Source organism: Atractosteus spatula, assembly GCF_055471065.1.
Source record: "Atractosteus spatula isolate fAtrSpa1 chromosome 10 unlocalized genomic scaffold, fAtrSpa1.hap1 SUPER_10_unloc_16, whole genome shotgun sequence".
Classification (NCBI taxonomy): Eukaryota; Metazoa; Chordata; class Actinopteri; order Semionotiformes; family Lepisosteidae; genus Atractosteus; species Atractosteus spatula.
The window spans coordinates 252,860-267,386 of NW_028296619.1; the positions used below are offsets into that span (position 1 = coordinate 252,860).

The 14,527-nt window shown below is 48.3% G+C and overlaps 1 protein-coding gene across 1 annotated transcript; it reads right to left on the reverse strand.

The window, feature by feature from the left end:
- Positions 1 to 2,457: 2,457 nt before the first annotated feature.
- LOC148812794 (uncharacterized) lies at positions 2,458 to 9,903 on the reverse strand. Its single transcript, XM_088908480.1, has 7 exons — positions 9,898 to 9,903; positions 8,344 to 8,620; positions 7,068 to 7,107; positions 6,170 to 6,363; positions 5,774 to 5,921; positions 3,873 to 5,062; positions 2,458 to 3,557 (listed from the first exon to the last, which is right to left on the reverse strand). Exons 1-6 carry the CDS (start codon positions 9,901 to 9,903, stop codon positions 4,672 to 4,674), a joined length of 1,056 nt encoding a protein of 351 aa, XP_088764606.1. The 3' UTR covers positions 2,458 to 3,557; positions 3,873 to 4,671.
- Between the last annotated feature and the right edge of the window lie 4,624 nt (positions 9,904 to 14,527).

Genomic DNA, 14,527 nt, shown 5'->3' on the forward strand with positions numbered 1-14,527 from the left:
CTGAAATTAGCCCCCTGTTTAACTTGAATTGTTTTTAGTGTTGACAGCATGAAGTCTGCAGAATAATTTCTTGCTTAGAATGTTTTTTCTTTCCATTTACAATGATTTTTTTTTCCTTTTGTCTGTTTGCATATCATACATCAGCTCCACTGTTATACTCCTGTTTTTTAAATTATTTCATATATTTTCTCCTGTGATTCCTCATTTGGTTACCTTATATTTCTTCATTAATTATGGGTTTTCTTATCCATTCAGCCCTGTTTGCTGGGTTGTTAGATGGTCTAATTTCCAGTTTCGTCTCCTATGTGTTCCGATCATTTGATCGCAGCTCGTCTGAAAAAGGTCTTTACACCCTGTATCATTCACACCACACTGTGTTGCAGACAGTAGCTGCGGTCACCCACTTTATCTGTCTCTGGAGCTGTAATCGAGAGCATTATCAGATATGGTATTTCAGTGTGGTTCGGTCATCTATCAGTTCATTTTAAATGGCAAATGACCCGCCTCATCCAGACAGCTTTCAAGGTCAAGGGAGTGAAACAGCAGCCCTCCCCGCAGGCCATCTTTGAAAAATCCCTAATCAGACAGACAGGAACAATGATATCAGATCCTTCCCACATCCTCAACCCTGAATACCAACTTCTTCCTTCGGGCAAACGTTTCAGGGTTCCCAAAGGTAAGTGAAACGGATACAAAGATTCCTTTGTTCCACTATGCATTACAGCTGTCAACACAAAAATGTCAAGGATAAACAATTTTGACTCTTACAACCCACCTGAGTGCAATATGTTTTTGCGATGTGTTATAAACGTTCCATGTTATGTGTTCTACTGTACATGTGCAATAGAATGATGTGCAGTGTTTTTCTTATTTTTTGTAATAGTGTAATGTGCAATGATTTTATTTTCTTCTCTCTTTTTGTGCATGCTATTTAAATGTACAGGAGTGCTGGGTGTCCATACAAAATTCCCTCAGGGGACAATAAAAGTCTTATCTCTTTGCTGGAATTTTTTTTTGCCCATCTGTTGAGAGAATTGAAGTGTGAAAGAGCGTGAGGTGTTAAAGTAGCTCCTGTCAGGTTTATTATATTGCTGTTGCTTTGTTTGAATATACTGTTATCTATTGTGGGAATTAAAAAAAATCATCTGTGTTAGTGTGGGTGTTGCTCTGTAAATGGCTGACTTAGCTTTTAACTCATCATTCTGTAAGGTACAAAACAGAGCAGAAGATATATAGGACTTTATTGATCCTGAAGGGAAATTGATGTGTTACAGCAGTCCAAGACAAGCCAAAAAAAACAGAAAACCAGACACCAGAATAGACGAAAAATTAAGATGCGTACAGCAATACAAAATAAATATTAAAAAAATCACTTAAATAGAAATATAAAAGACTCTTTTCACAGGTCCCAGGCTCTTACACAGTCGGGTCTCCCTGGGGGGCGGCGTTTATTTGAACATCTCTCCAGGCTCCGTTCTTGTGCCTGTGTCTTCTGTAAGTCTCTCTTTCAGCGAACTCAGAGCAAGAGCTGCTGCCCTCTAGTGGTTACTGAAGTAGGGGGACGAACTGACATCACCTCTTCATGTGGTTTAAGCAGCTGGAGTCACATTAGAACATCCCCAGATAGGGTGGACATAATACGGTCACTACTGTCATGAGTCTGTTATGCAGCTGTCGCTGGGAACATTTTAATATTTAACTGAAACTGCTTTCCAGTGAACATTAATACATGCATGAACTAATACGAATGTCATTTAGTAATGGCGAACTTCAATGTCTGTCTTTGTTCGTAGCTGTATTACAGCTGGTGAATGTAGAGCCATGTGCGATGTGAGGGCGTGGTGTGTGAGAGTGGGTTTTCAGAGATCATGGGGAGCAGAGCGATCTGAAATGAAGGAAAGGCACGTTTAACTGGGGTGTAAACCTGAAATGTGTTCGGTCACCTCTGAGTGTCAGTTGAATAGATGTGTCTTTTGTTATTTGGATGGGACTCCACCCTCTTGGCTCTCAGGGTAAAGCAGGGATATGGAGAAAAGGTTGTTTAGTCAAATGGAAGGGTACGTTTGTACCCCACCCCCACCACCCTTTATGTACAGAGGAGCCTCCTGTCCTGACTGGAGGAGCTCACCCAGGTGTGTCTGGAGAGAAGCCAGGGTCTCGGCTTCCACCACAGGGATGGGCGGCTTGTTCCACACCCCTGCCCCACTCTGTGTACAGAAGACCCTCCTGTCCTGGAGAAGCTCACCCAGCTGTGTCTGGAGAGAAGCGAAGGAATAAGCTTCAACAACACGGCCGGGCAGCTTGTTCCCCACCCCCACCACCCTCTGTGTACAGAAGAGCTTCCTGTCCTGAGTGGAGGAGCTCACCCAGCTGTGTCTGGAGAGAAGCCAGGGTATCGGCTTAAACTACAGGGCTGGGCAGCTTGTATCACAGACGGCAAAGGAATCAGACTGCTCCCATCGAGACCATTTTATTGTGCAGTTCCATTATTTCACACCATACAGATGGGGATCAGGCACATGAATTACACCGCGTGTGGGGGATCCCAAGTATGACATTGTGGAGCTACGTGACAGTCACCCCCCTCACTTAAGCTGTCCAAATACCATTAATGAACATAGTCAAAAAGGTGCATTTGAAATTTTCTGCAGTCACACTAGAAACACGGACATGACCAAACCCCCCTGCTGTAGACCAGCAACACCCTAGCCTTGATCCTAGTCTGCATGATAACCCCTCACCAGAACCCCAGGAGCAGGGAAAAGCAATTCCCATCCTCCATGACATCATAAATCACCACATGACATCATCAAGAAACTAGACAGATGGCCTAGCAGGGACCCCATTATAATGCAGGAAGCGCAGAGGCCGTGAGAGAGCTCTTCCCGGTCCTCGTGCTCCTGCCTCAGACGTCGATGGCCATGTCCTGGGAGAGGCTCGGCTGCTTCAGCTCTTGCAGGGCCCGGTCGTACTCCCTCTGCAGCTGCTCTGCAGACAGACTGGAGGGGCGTAGGGCCAGGAAGCTGTAGGCGTCTTCACAGTGAGAGAACTTCTCCCCCCCACTGGAGCAGCAGGCACACAGCACCTGGAAGGACTGCAGTGTGTGTGTGTGTGTGTGCGTGTGTGTGTGCGTGTGCATGCGTTGCATTGATGTAAACAGTACAAATGTGTAGTGTGTATACAGTATAGTTGGGTGTAGAGTGTGGTTGTGTGTATTGTGTATACAGATCAGTGGTGTGTAAAGTGTGTATGTGTTGATGTATGTAGTACGAATGTGCATGCATGTGTAGTGTGTCGTTGTGTGTATTGTGAATACAGATCAGTTGTGTGTACAGTGTGTGTATGTGTTGCGATGATGTGTACAGTATGAATGTGTGCGTGTGTAGTGTATATACAGTATAGTTGGGTGTAGAGTGTGATTGTGTGTACGCGTTGCGTTGATGGATATAGTACGAATGTGTGTACATGTGTAGTGTGTATACAGTACAGTGGGGTGTAGGGTGTGATTGTGTGTACAGTGTGTATACGTTGTGTTGATGTATGTAGTACGAATGTGTCTGTGTGTGTAGTGTGTATACAGTATAGTAGGGTGTAGAGTGCGATTGTGTCAGATCAATTGTGTGTATACATTGTGTTGGTGTGTACGTTGCGATTGTAGTCAGAATGTGTGTGGTGTGCATTTGTGCACAGTGTGTAGATGTGTGGAGAAAAATGGCAGTTATTAACTCTAAAATGAATGACTGTCCTAAAATATCGTAGTTTCCTTATTTCCAGCTACTGTAGACAGCTACCCATCTGACTGACGGAGGCTCCCACTGAAATTCGGGAGAGAAAATCACACCACCGATCTGCCCCTCTGCCCCTCCACCCACCTGCTCCGCCTCATCCAGGCTCTTCAGGTACTCCTCCTTGAAGTCCTGGATGTAATCCAGGAAGCTCTCTCCCGCCTCTGTCTTCTGCCCCAGGCTGGCGATGGCCACCCGGGCAGTGTCGCAGAAGTTGTGCAGCCTCAGCAGGATCTGCTGGACGCGGGACAGGCAGCGTTGCACTTCCTGCAGCTGCTTGGGCTTCCCGAGCTTCCCTGAGGGAGAGGGAGAGAGGGAGAGGGGTGGGCAGCAAGCAACAGGCACAAGGCAGGATTCACCCTGGACAGGACAGCAGTCCATCACAGGACACACACACACACACACACACACACACACACACACACACACAGGACAGGATGCCAGTCCATCACAGGACACACACACACTTACACACCCTGGACAGGATGCCAGTCCATCACAGGACACACACACACACACTCACCCCGGACAGGACACCAGTCCATCACAGGACACACACACTCACACCCCCTGGACAGGCCGCCAGTCCATCACAGGACACACACAAACTCACACACCCTGGACAGGATGCCAGTCCATCACAGGACACACACACACTCTCACACCCCCTGGACAGGCCGCCAGTCCATCACAGGACACACACACACTCTCACACCCCCTGGACAGGCCGCCAGTCCATCACAGGACACACACACACACTTACACACCCTGGACAGGACGCCAGTCCATCACAGGACACGCACACACTTACACACCCTGGACAGGACGCCAGTCCATCACAGGACACACACACACACACATACATGCTGGACAGGACTCCAGTCCATCACAGGACACACACACACACACGCTGGACGGCCTGCACGCGGTTGAGCTCGGCCGCGTTGTCCCAGATCTCCCGGGCGAGGCGGTTGTCCTCCCCGAAGAGGTGGCGCAGCTCGCCCTCCAGGGCGCTCAGGCGGGCGTTGTTGCTCTTGTCGCTGTAGGCCCAGCAGCCGCCCTGGCGCCGCCTCTTCTCCGCCAGCTTGTCCTGGATCTGCCGGCCCACCCGGGCCTTCTCCTCGCTCAGCCGTGCCAGCCGGTCCTTCAGGGCGTGGGCCTGTGCCCGCAGAGCCTCCGCCTCCTGCGTCTTCTTCTCCCTCTCCTGCTGCTCGCTCTCCCGGACCGCCTTCACGTCGCTGCAGGTGCTGGCCACGCTGCCATTCAGGCTCTCGTACCTGCGGCCAGGAGAGTGAGAGAGAGAGAGATAGTCAGGGGTTCATCCAGCCGGTGACAGAGACTAGACTAAAGAGAGGGTCCCACACTGACAGGCCGGTGGAACTGAGTTTCTTCAGTCTGAAGGGAGTGTCCCACACTGACAGGCCGGAGGAACTGAGTCTCTTTAGTTTGAAGGGAGTGTCCCACACTGACAGGATGGAGGAACTGAGTCTCTTCAGTCTGAAGGGCGAATCCCGCACTGACAGGCTGGAGGAACTTTTAAGTCTGAAGGGAGTGTAAAACTATCTGAAAGTGTTTGAAAGCGGAGAACAGAAAACACCTCTTTGCACAAAGGGTGGTGGGGGTGTGGAACAAGGTGCCCAGCTCTGTGGTTGAAAACTGGCTACTTTCACACCATTGCAGCCTCGGATCCAATAACCATTAAAACAGGCTAGACCAGTTAGAAATGAAAAAGAAGACTTGGCCCTTCTTATGTTCTCACGACAGAGAAAAACGAGTGCCTTGGGGGGGGGAAACGAACGTGAGACTTGACGTATCGTTCAGTAGCCTTTATCCATTTGCACAGCTGTTCAGTTGTACCCTTCCACCTTGAGGCTGACTGAACTCTGATTAAAATGATGAGAATGATACTTAACCCTCTTCCCCAAGAGAGCATCAACAGACCCAGCAGCCGCGAGCTGGAATTCCCCAGAGGAAATAAAGATGTGTACTTTTCCACGACATTATGCATTATATCCTTCTGGATCAGGGTCTTGGACAGCTCCAGGCTGACCCGGGCCGCTGCGTTTGCTGGTCCCTCACCGCCTGCCGAATCGCTGGGAACACCCGTTTCATGACGTCGGTCCCCACGTTGGCGCACTTCGGGGGGGAAGAACCAGAAATGAGAGAGAAAAGTAAAGATACTTGTTCCCCACCCCCACCACCCTCTGTGTACAGAAGATCCTCCTGTCCTGACTGGAGGAGCTCACCCAGCTGTGTCAGTACAGACGTGCTGCCTCCCCCCCCATCAGTTTTAAATACACTTCCAGGCAGTGGTCCACTACACGAGCATCACTATTAGTGCTGCTGGGCCAGCAATAATGATATTTAAAGGGCGCGTCGCCTACCTGTAAAAACGTAGCCGCCGTGGAGATGCACAGCTTGCGCGACTCCGTGCCCCGCTGGTGGACTTTGGTCTCCAGATCCGGGTACAGGCAGAGGCTGAAGTAGGACACCTTGAACAGCACGGCCGCCTTCTGCACCACGGAGACCAGCTCCTGGAGCTGGATCACCGACTGCACCGCGTGGAAGCCGGCCTGGACTGCGGGCGCACGCAGGCAGAGAGAGAGAGAAACCGGACAGGAGGCTGTGTTAAGAAATCTGCCGCGGGCCATAAGATGGGAGGGGAGGAGACCCTTCAAATGCAGCTGCTTCGGCCGCTGCAGGAAAAGCTCGTCCCAGCAGCAGGGAGGAAAGAACCGGGAGTTTGCGCCGTTCCAGAAGGGGGAACCACAGCGCTGTTTTCACTTAAATCCAAAAATAAAAATTAATTTTCTAGAACATCGATGAGGAAATGGTGGTAACCAAGATCTAATAAGCGGGTCTTTTAGTAGTAACGAGTAACTTTTTTTACTTGTTGTTTGAGGACGCCTCATTGTTGAAGAGAGCCGAGCGGCTGATAATTAAGCCCTTTTCCGCCAGAGGGCGCCCCAAGTCCTATCAAACTTCCATCAGGTCTATGCGTTCCCACAGTTAAGCCATTTTGACATAAGGAAGAGATTCCCGAGGACAATATAACCACCCGCGGCTGTTTTGGGGGGCATTCATTTTCGATTTTGTAAATTAGATCTCACTTGACGCTGCTCAAGAACGTCATCTTTGATTTTCTCAGACTTCCGTCTTTATAATATAACGGGATGAGAAGTTCTTTCGTTTAACAGCGTCTGATCTTTAAGCCGACTTGTCACGCACATGGCATGCAGTCGGTGATCCTTTTTTCGACCTCGGAGGTACCAACACACCTACCTTTGTTCTCCGCCATTTTTGTTGCTGATCTTCTTTACTTCTGGAAAAGAGAGAGACGGAGATCAAAATGTTTTTTTTTTTAATAGCTTGGTTTCTCCCTCCCCCGTCTTTTTAAAAAATGTGTGGTAAGTATTTGCTCTTCCTTTCCTTGCAACTCTGTCACCCTAAACGTCACCCAGGCGAGGCTCCCCACTAGTGGGGGTGGAGGGGATCCCCATGACCTGGAGAGAGCTGGAGAGTCCGGAAAGGCGCTATATAGGTGGAAGGGGGTTGAATAATATGAGCTGCACCCCCCTTTTGGGTAAGATTAAACTTTTCCAGGGTCCTTCATTATAGGGGCGGCTCCGACGTGCGTGTTTGCGTCTTCGTTCGTGAATATAGGGTCGCTGGTGTGTTTCTGCCGGTGCCTCGCTGTATCTAATGAATTAATTCCTTATATACAAAGGAGCGGAGGGCGGAGCGCGGAGCGGTGGCTCTGTAGCTCAGGATCTGCGCCTGGGGCTGGAAGGGTCTGCCGGTTCTGCGCTCTGACCCCCAGCTTCTCTCTCCCTGTCTGTGTGTCTCATGGAGAGCAAGCTGGGGTCTGTGAAAAGACACATTCCTCATGCAAGAAATTGTATAGGGCTAATTAAAGTAATCTCATCTTATTTTATAGCTGCTGCCTCTACCGCGTTTGCTGGGGATCGGAGTGAAGTTGCAAATTCTTACCGAATGACAGTTCTAGTGCTCTTCACACGAGACAGGGGAACCCGAAAGAAAGCCACGCGCGTGTCCCTTTTTAATCCTCATTGCGTTACGCATCGGTCATTAAAACCCCCCACAGACGCAGATCTGAACCTTTCTGATTGGAACAGGAACCCCGACACACCCACAGCCCTGCACCGTGAAAGAATGCAGCGCGGGTTCATTCCACTCAGAAAAGCAGAAACGGACACGCTGGGTTTTTTTTTCTCTCCACGTTTCGGCGTGTAGTTAACTTTTAAGCCTGCTTAACACACACACACACACTGGACAGGACACCAGTCCATCACAGGACACACACACACACTCTGGACAGGACACTAGTCCATCACAGGACACACACTCCGTGCTCGCGTAGGATCGGCGCGTCCGTGTGACCCTGGATCGTGGATTAATATCGGCGTACCCACCCCGACACACAATGCAGAGCAAAACCCGCAAACCCGCAGGCCGGCCCGATCAAGCGCGGAGAGATGGGCAAGCTGATCGCGCGGGGCAGCAGCCACGCAGAAGAGGACCGAGCTCAAATACGCACCGAGGAGCTGCTGGAAACGCGCGGAGCCGGCTGCATTGCTGAAGATGGTCTGATCTTCGCGGCGGAAAGGAATAAAAGCGTGCAAGAGGAGGAAGAGGGGGGCAGGTTGGCGATACACACCTGTGTGCGCGCGGCCCCGCCCCTCGAACCCCTCACCCCGCGCGACACGCAGCCTTTCCTGCTGAAACGGGTGATTTCTGAAGAGGTGGGAGTTTTCCAGGCAAGTCAAGATAAGAACAGGCGTCGGCTTTCCCCAACCGTCCGTTGTCCAACCCAGCTGTCCCAGTGGGCAAAAGACGTATAATATACGTCTATTAAACGCATACCTTAGACGTCTAAATGTGGTCTGCAATTCGTCTAGAATGAAATTCTAATATACGTCTAAAGTTATACGTCTATGTTTAGACGTTCATTATACATAAATGGTTGGAGTTCTATTATACGGATAAATTTAGAGGACTATTATACATATATGGTTGGAGTTCCGGATAACTTTAGAGGTCTATTATACGGATAACTTTAGAGGACTATTATACGTATATGGTTAGAGGTCAATTATACGGATAACTTTAGAGGTCTATTATACGTATATGGTTAGAGGTCTATTATACATCAAAGATAGGTTTTATAGGTGTAGAAACAAACCAAGCCAATGATTAGGTTTAGAAATTTATTCTGAAAATACACATTCACACCTGAAACATATGTATTTCAAATTATACATTGTATACAATCAATCAACAATCAACATATGGGCAATAATCATAAAAAACACAACTAGTCTTAAACTTCAGCTACAAATTCTGGTAACATGGCAATATACAGTATAGTAATGACAAACACAAACTAATTACATTAACACACTAACTCAAAACCACATTTTGATTCAAATATACATTTTAAAATGTACAACTTCTATATTTCCAAGAAAAAAAATATTACAATGGAAGTTAAGACGATTTTTGTCCACTATTTGCAAACCCTGTCTAATTGTCCTAACAGTTAGAACCAAAAACCTATTATTTTCAGTGTCCAGATCTCCTGGCCCCCTGCCTTGCATATGCATTCTTCAAGTAACACATTGCGTGCTCCTTTATTTCTTTTTCTGTTGATGTAGGGTGGGACTTCAGCAACTAGGAGTATACGGCACTCTGCACAGTGTACGAAGTAAATTATTTTGCAGTAATTAATTTATTATATTTACTATATTTATTATACACGTGTAAATTAATTACTGCAAAATAATTTACTTCGTACACTGTGCAGAGTGCCGTATACTCCTAGTTGCGGCACACACGATACATACTGTACAGTAAAAAGCCTCAGGCACTGTGTTAGATGTGTTTTCGACGTTATATATGAGTTTATTAATGTCGTCGATTTTACGGTTGCAATTCGACGTTGATTATACGTCGAGGCGACGTATATATACGTATAGCCGTATTTTCGCCGTGAATATACGTATATTCGACGAATCAATGCCCACTGGGGTGTCTCTCGGGGCGCGTCCCCAGTCTCTGTCGCGTCCCGCCTTTCACTTGCATGTGAACACACCTGCATCCACGAGGGGCCCGTTCAGCCCGTGGGACCCTTCCGCCCCGTTTGCTGGTGAAGAATTAATTGTTCCGAGGAGCTCATCCAGCTGTGTCCTGAGAGAGGCTTTAACAACAGGTTGGGCAGCCTGTTAATAATAATTAATAACTCCTTACACTTCTATAGCGCTTTCCTGGACTCTCCACTCTCCAGCTCTTCCCAGGTCACGGGGATCCCCTGTAGCCCCACCTGGATGATGCTCCAGTCCACTCAGTACACAGCAGCTCTCAGTGGGGAGGAGAGCAGAGGGATAGATAGATACTTTATTGATCCCGTGAGGGAAATTGCAGTGCAACAGCAGCTTTACACAGACAACACAGCCACAGTGTAACGAATGATACAATAATAATAATAGTACAATACATACAATACAATCAGTACAGTGAGGGGTGCACTAAAAGAGTTACTCACAGTCCGGACACACAAAGAACAGAACAGTATGCAGAAAAATCGTATCATACATATGAATATAAATATAGATGTAAATATAGATATAGATATAGATATAAATGTATTGCACGGGTCCCTGGCATATATTGCACAAAAAACGGTTGTAAACGGGAAAAAGAAAGAGAACAGATGTAGCAGTAGATGTGTAGATGCGTTCAGTCCAGAAACAGGTCCCTGTCAATGTTGCCTCTGCCCAGACACAAGGTGGATGCGTTGTACATTCTTATGGCAGAAGGCAAGAATGACCTCCTGTAGCGCTCCCTGTCGCACCGTGGATGAATCAGTCTACTGCTGAACGTGCTCTTCATTTCTACAAGCCTGTTATAGAGGGGATGGGAGACGTTGTCCATGATGGCCTCTAGTTTGGACACCATTCTCCTCTCAGCCACTACCTCCACTGGGTCCAGGCCAGACCCAATGACAGAGCTTGCTCTCCTGATGAGCTTGTTCAGCCTTTTAGAATCCACTGCTCTAATCCCAGGGCCCCAGCATACCACTGCGTAGAAAACGGCGCTCGCTACCACCGACTGATAGAAGATATGTAGCATCTTACTACATACATTGAAGGACCTGAGCCTCCTCAAGAAGTAAAGTCGGCTCTGTCCCTTCTTATAGATGGCCTCGATGTTCTTAGACCATTCCAGTCTATCGTTGATGTGCACTCCCAGGTACTTGTACGAGTCCACCATCTCCACGCCACTCCCATGGATGTAGACAGGAGTAGGTTTGACCTTTTTTCTCCTGAAATCTACCACCAGTTCTTTTGTCTTTGTTACATTCAGTTCCAAGTGGTTCACCTCACACCACTCCACAAAGCTGCTGACCAGTCCTCTGTACTCCTCCTCCCGCCCACCCTTGATACATCCCACAATTGCAGAGTCATCTGAGAACTTATGCAGGTGGCATGACTTTGAGTTGTACTTAAAGTCCGAAGTATAGAGGGTGAAGAGGAATGGAGAAAGAACTGTCCCCTGAGGTGCCCCTGTGTTACTCACTACCTGTTCAGACACACAGTTCTGAAGTCTCACAGACTGTGGTCTGCCTGTCAGGTAGTCAGTGATCCACGAGGTCATGGAGGCATCGACTTGCATCTCCTCCAGCTTCCTCCTTAGAAGTAAGGGCTGTATGGTATTGAAGGCACTGGAGAAGTCGAAAAACATGATCCTTACAGTGTAGCCAGCCCTGTCCAGGTGTGAGTAGGCCCTTTGCAGCATGATGGGTAAACACCAGGAGGGGAATTGGGCCAGGACACTGGGGTAACACCCCTACTCTTTTCCAGAAACACCCTGGGATTGTTAATGACCACAGAGAGTCAGGACCTCGGTTTTACATCTCATCAGAAGGACAGTCCAGTGTCCCCGTCACTTTACTGGGGCATCAGGACCCACACAGACTGCAGGGTGAACGCCCCCTACTGTCCCCCCTCACACCTCTCCCAGCAGCAGCCTCAGCTTTCCAAGGAGTCTCCCCTCCAGGTACTGGCTAGGCTCACGCCAGCTGGGAGCTGCAAGGTGAGATGGCTGCTGGCCACACCCCCCACCACTCTTTGTGTAAAGAAGCGCCTGCTGTCCAGTTTTCAACCAACTTTCGTGCAGTTTGAGCTTGTACCCCACCCCGGGTTGTGCTTCACCATGAGCAGTATGATACTGGGGAAAAACTGAAACTGGACACCAGCCAGACAGACTGAAGCCTTATTTTTTAGAGTGACTTCTGCAATCGCAAATGCTGACTGGTAACGTGCACAAACGTGATTTTAAGAAGGTCCCCGATGGCCTGAGGCTATTTGGATGACATTTTGTTGAGATAAAGTGGAATTTAATGGAGCAGGAAACAATGATCCGCAGACATCAATTGAAACGAGCCTATAATTAAAAATTCAATCAGGCTTTCATTCTTTTCCAAGCTTCAACACCATACATGCTGATGGAGTCTGCTAGCAGAATCTGTGTGTTACCCTGTACCCAGATAGTGGCAGGAACTGTGAACTCCTGCTGCATTCACATGCTAAACTCTAACCTTCACGTTGGCTTGAGCACAGATGCTTCTCTCTTCCTGTCCTAAATTCCCAAATGGGGAATGTTTACACTAAACTCCCTGATAAGAAAGGAATGTTTTAAGTGCTTTCTGAGTCCTGGAATTTCTTGAGAAAGCTATCTCAAAGACAGGAGGGGGAGGGTGGAGAGAAACGTGTATAAATAAGCTGTGTAGAGTCATGTCCCTTCTGAGCTACTAGGACTACTATGGTCCTTATTGTGGTTCTTGTATGCAGACAATAAAGCTTGGCTGGACGAATAGTCACTTCAGGCTCGAATCTCTTGGTTTCTACAATGCCAGCTGATCTGCTGGAATATCGTCAAGTATAACAGTGGCTAGGACTTTGAAGATCGTTTATGGTGCGTATTTTCATATCTGCACTTTGTTAAACACAACAATATGATCCCAATAAAGGTGAGAAGATCCGGCCTTTACAGTATTTAGAAGTTATTTGATCTGAGGAGCTCATCCAGCTGTGTCCTGAGGGAAGCCAGGGTATCGGCTCCAACAGCTTAGCTGGGCAGCTTGTTCCCCACCCCTGCCACCCTCTGTGAAAAGAAGAGCCTCATATCCTGACTGGAGGAGTTCATCCAGCTGTGTCTGGAGAGGAGCCAGGGTATCGGCTTCAACAACAGGGCTGAGCAGCTTGTTCCCCACCCCCACCACCCTCTGTGTAAAGAAGAGCCTCCTGTCCTGATTGGAGGGTCTCACCCAGCTGTGTCTGGAGAGAAGCTGGGGTTACCAGCTCCCAAGAGCATAGCTGGGCAGCTTGTTCCCCACCCCCACCTACCCTCAGCGTAAAGCGGTGTCTCTGTTTCTCAGTTCCATATGCCCTTTCCCGGAGCTCCTGTATCTCTGTTCTTTTTCAGACATCCACTGGGTTGACGTCGTCCCCGGGGCCTCCAGGGAAGGCATGCTAAGAACATCCTGCTAACAGAGTCCACTGCTAGAGTGTCAGAGGCCAGAGGCGTGTTCTGTCATGCCCCTTCAATAGCTTCAGGTCACTACAGATCATTTTACTGTGGCTGCTGAGGTGGGTACACCCCTCTGTTATGTTCCTGCTCATGTCTCTGGCGCTCTGTGAGTGTGTGAGCCCAGCCGTCTCCGTCATCAACCTCAGCAGCTCGCCTGCGTTTGAACACTGGCTCTCTTTCACACAATATGAGAACAGGTTTTTGCCTTTTTTTAACTGTCCTCCAGTTTGGTATTTTGCCATGTTTCTATTAATTTAAAATTATGCCCCCCCCCCAAAAAAAAAAAAACGAACCGGATTTGTATTGTGTTCCAGATTCTTGTAAAGAAGAGTTTTTATGATTTATTTATTTTTATTATTGAGCCCACTCCTGAAAGGTAAAAGGACTTATTTTCTGTAGGGCTTGAAATCTGAAGCTCCAGACATCATGAATGTAGAAGATAATATCATTCTGATGTTGACTCCAGCTGTGGAAATCCTGATATTCGAACATACTGTACACTCTTCCCTCAGGAAATGGGTACCTTGCTTATGAGTACTGAGTACTCTGTCACTGACAGAACATGAAACAAAACATTTTACTGTCAGTGTGGGACACCCCCTTCGGACTAAAGAGGCTCCGTTCCTCCAGCCTGTCAATGTGGGACACCCCCTTCAGACTGAAGAGGCTCAGTTCCTCCAGCCTGTCAGTGTGGGACACCCCCTTCAGACTAAAGAGATTCAGTTCCTTCAGACTAAAGAGACTCTGTTCCTTCAGCCTGTCAATGTGGGACACCCCCTCCACACACACACACTGCAGCCCTTCCAGGTACTGTGTGCCTGCTGCTCCAGTGTGTGGGAGAAGTTCTTTCACTGCGAAGACACCTACAGTTTCCTGGCCCTGCGCCCCTCCAGTCTGTCTGCGGAGCAGCTGCAGAGGGAGTATGACTGGGCCCTGCAAGAGCTGGAGCAGCTGAGCCTCACCCAGGACACGGCCATCGGAGTCTGAGGCAGCCGGCTCCTTCCCGTCTCTCTCCAGGATGAAAACAGATAGGTACTTTATTCATCCGGTAAAATTCAGGTGCTACAGCAGCCAGGCACAAACAACACAGCACAGTACAGATATAGTAATACAGTAATACAATACCATAACTA

Coding starts and splice junctions, on each gene's coding strand:
- LOC148812794 (XM_088908480.1), bottom strand. Junction 5,922..6,169: donor CGGCGGCTACGTTTTTACAG/GTAGGCGACGCG, acceptor TCCCCCCCGAAG/TGCGCCAACGTGGGGACCGA. Junction 5,063..5,773: donor ATGCATAATGTCGTGGAAAA/GTACACATCTTT, acceptor TCCTGGCCGCAG/GTACGAGAGCCTGAATGGCA.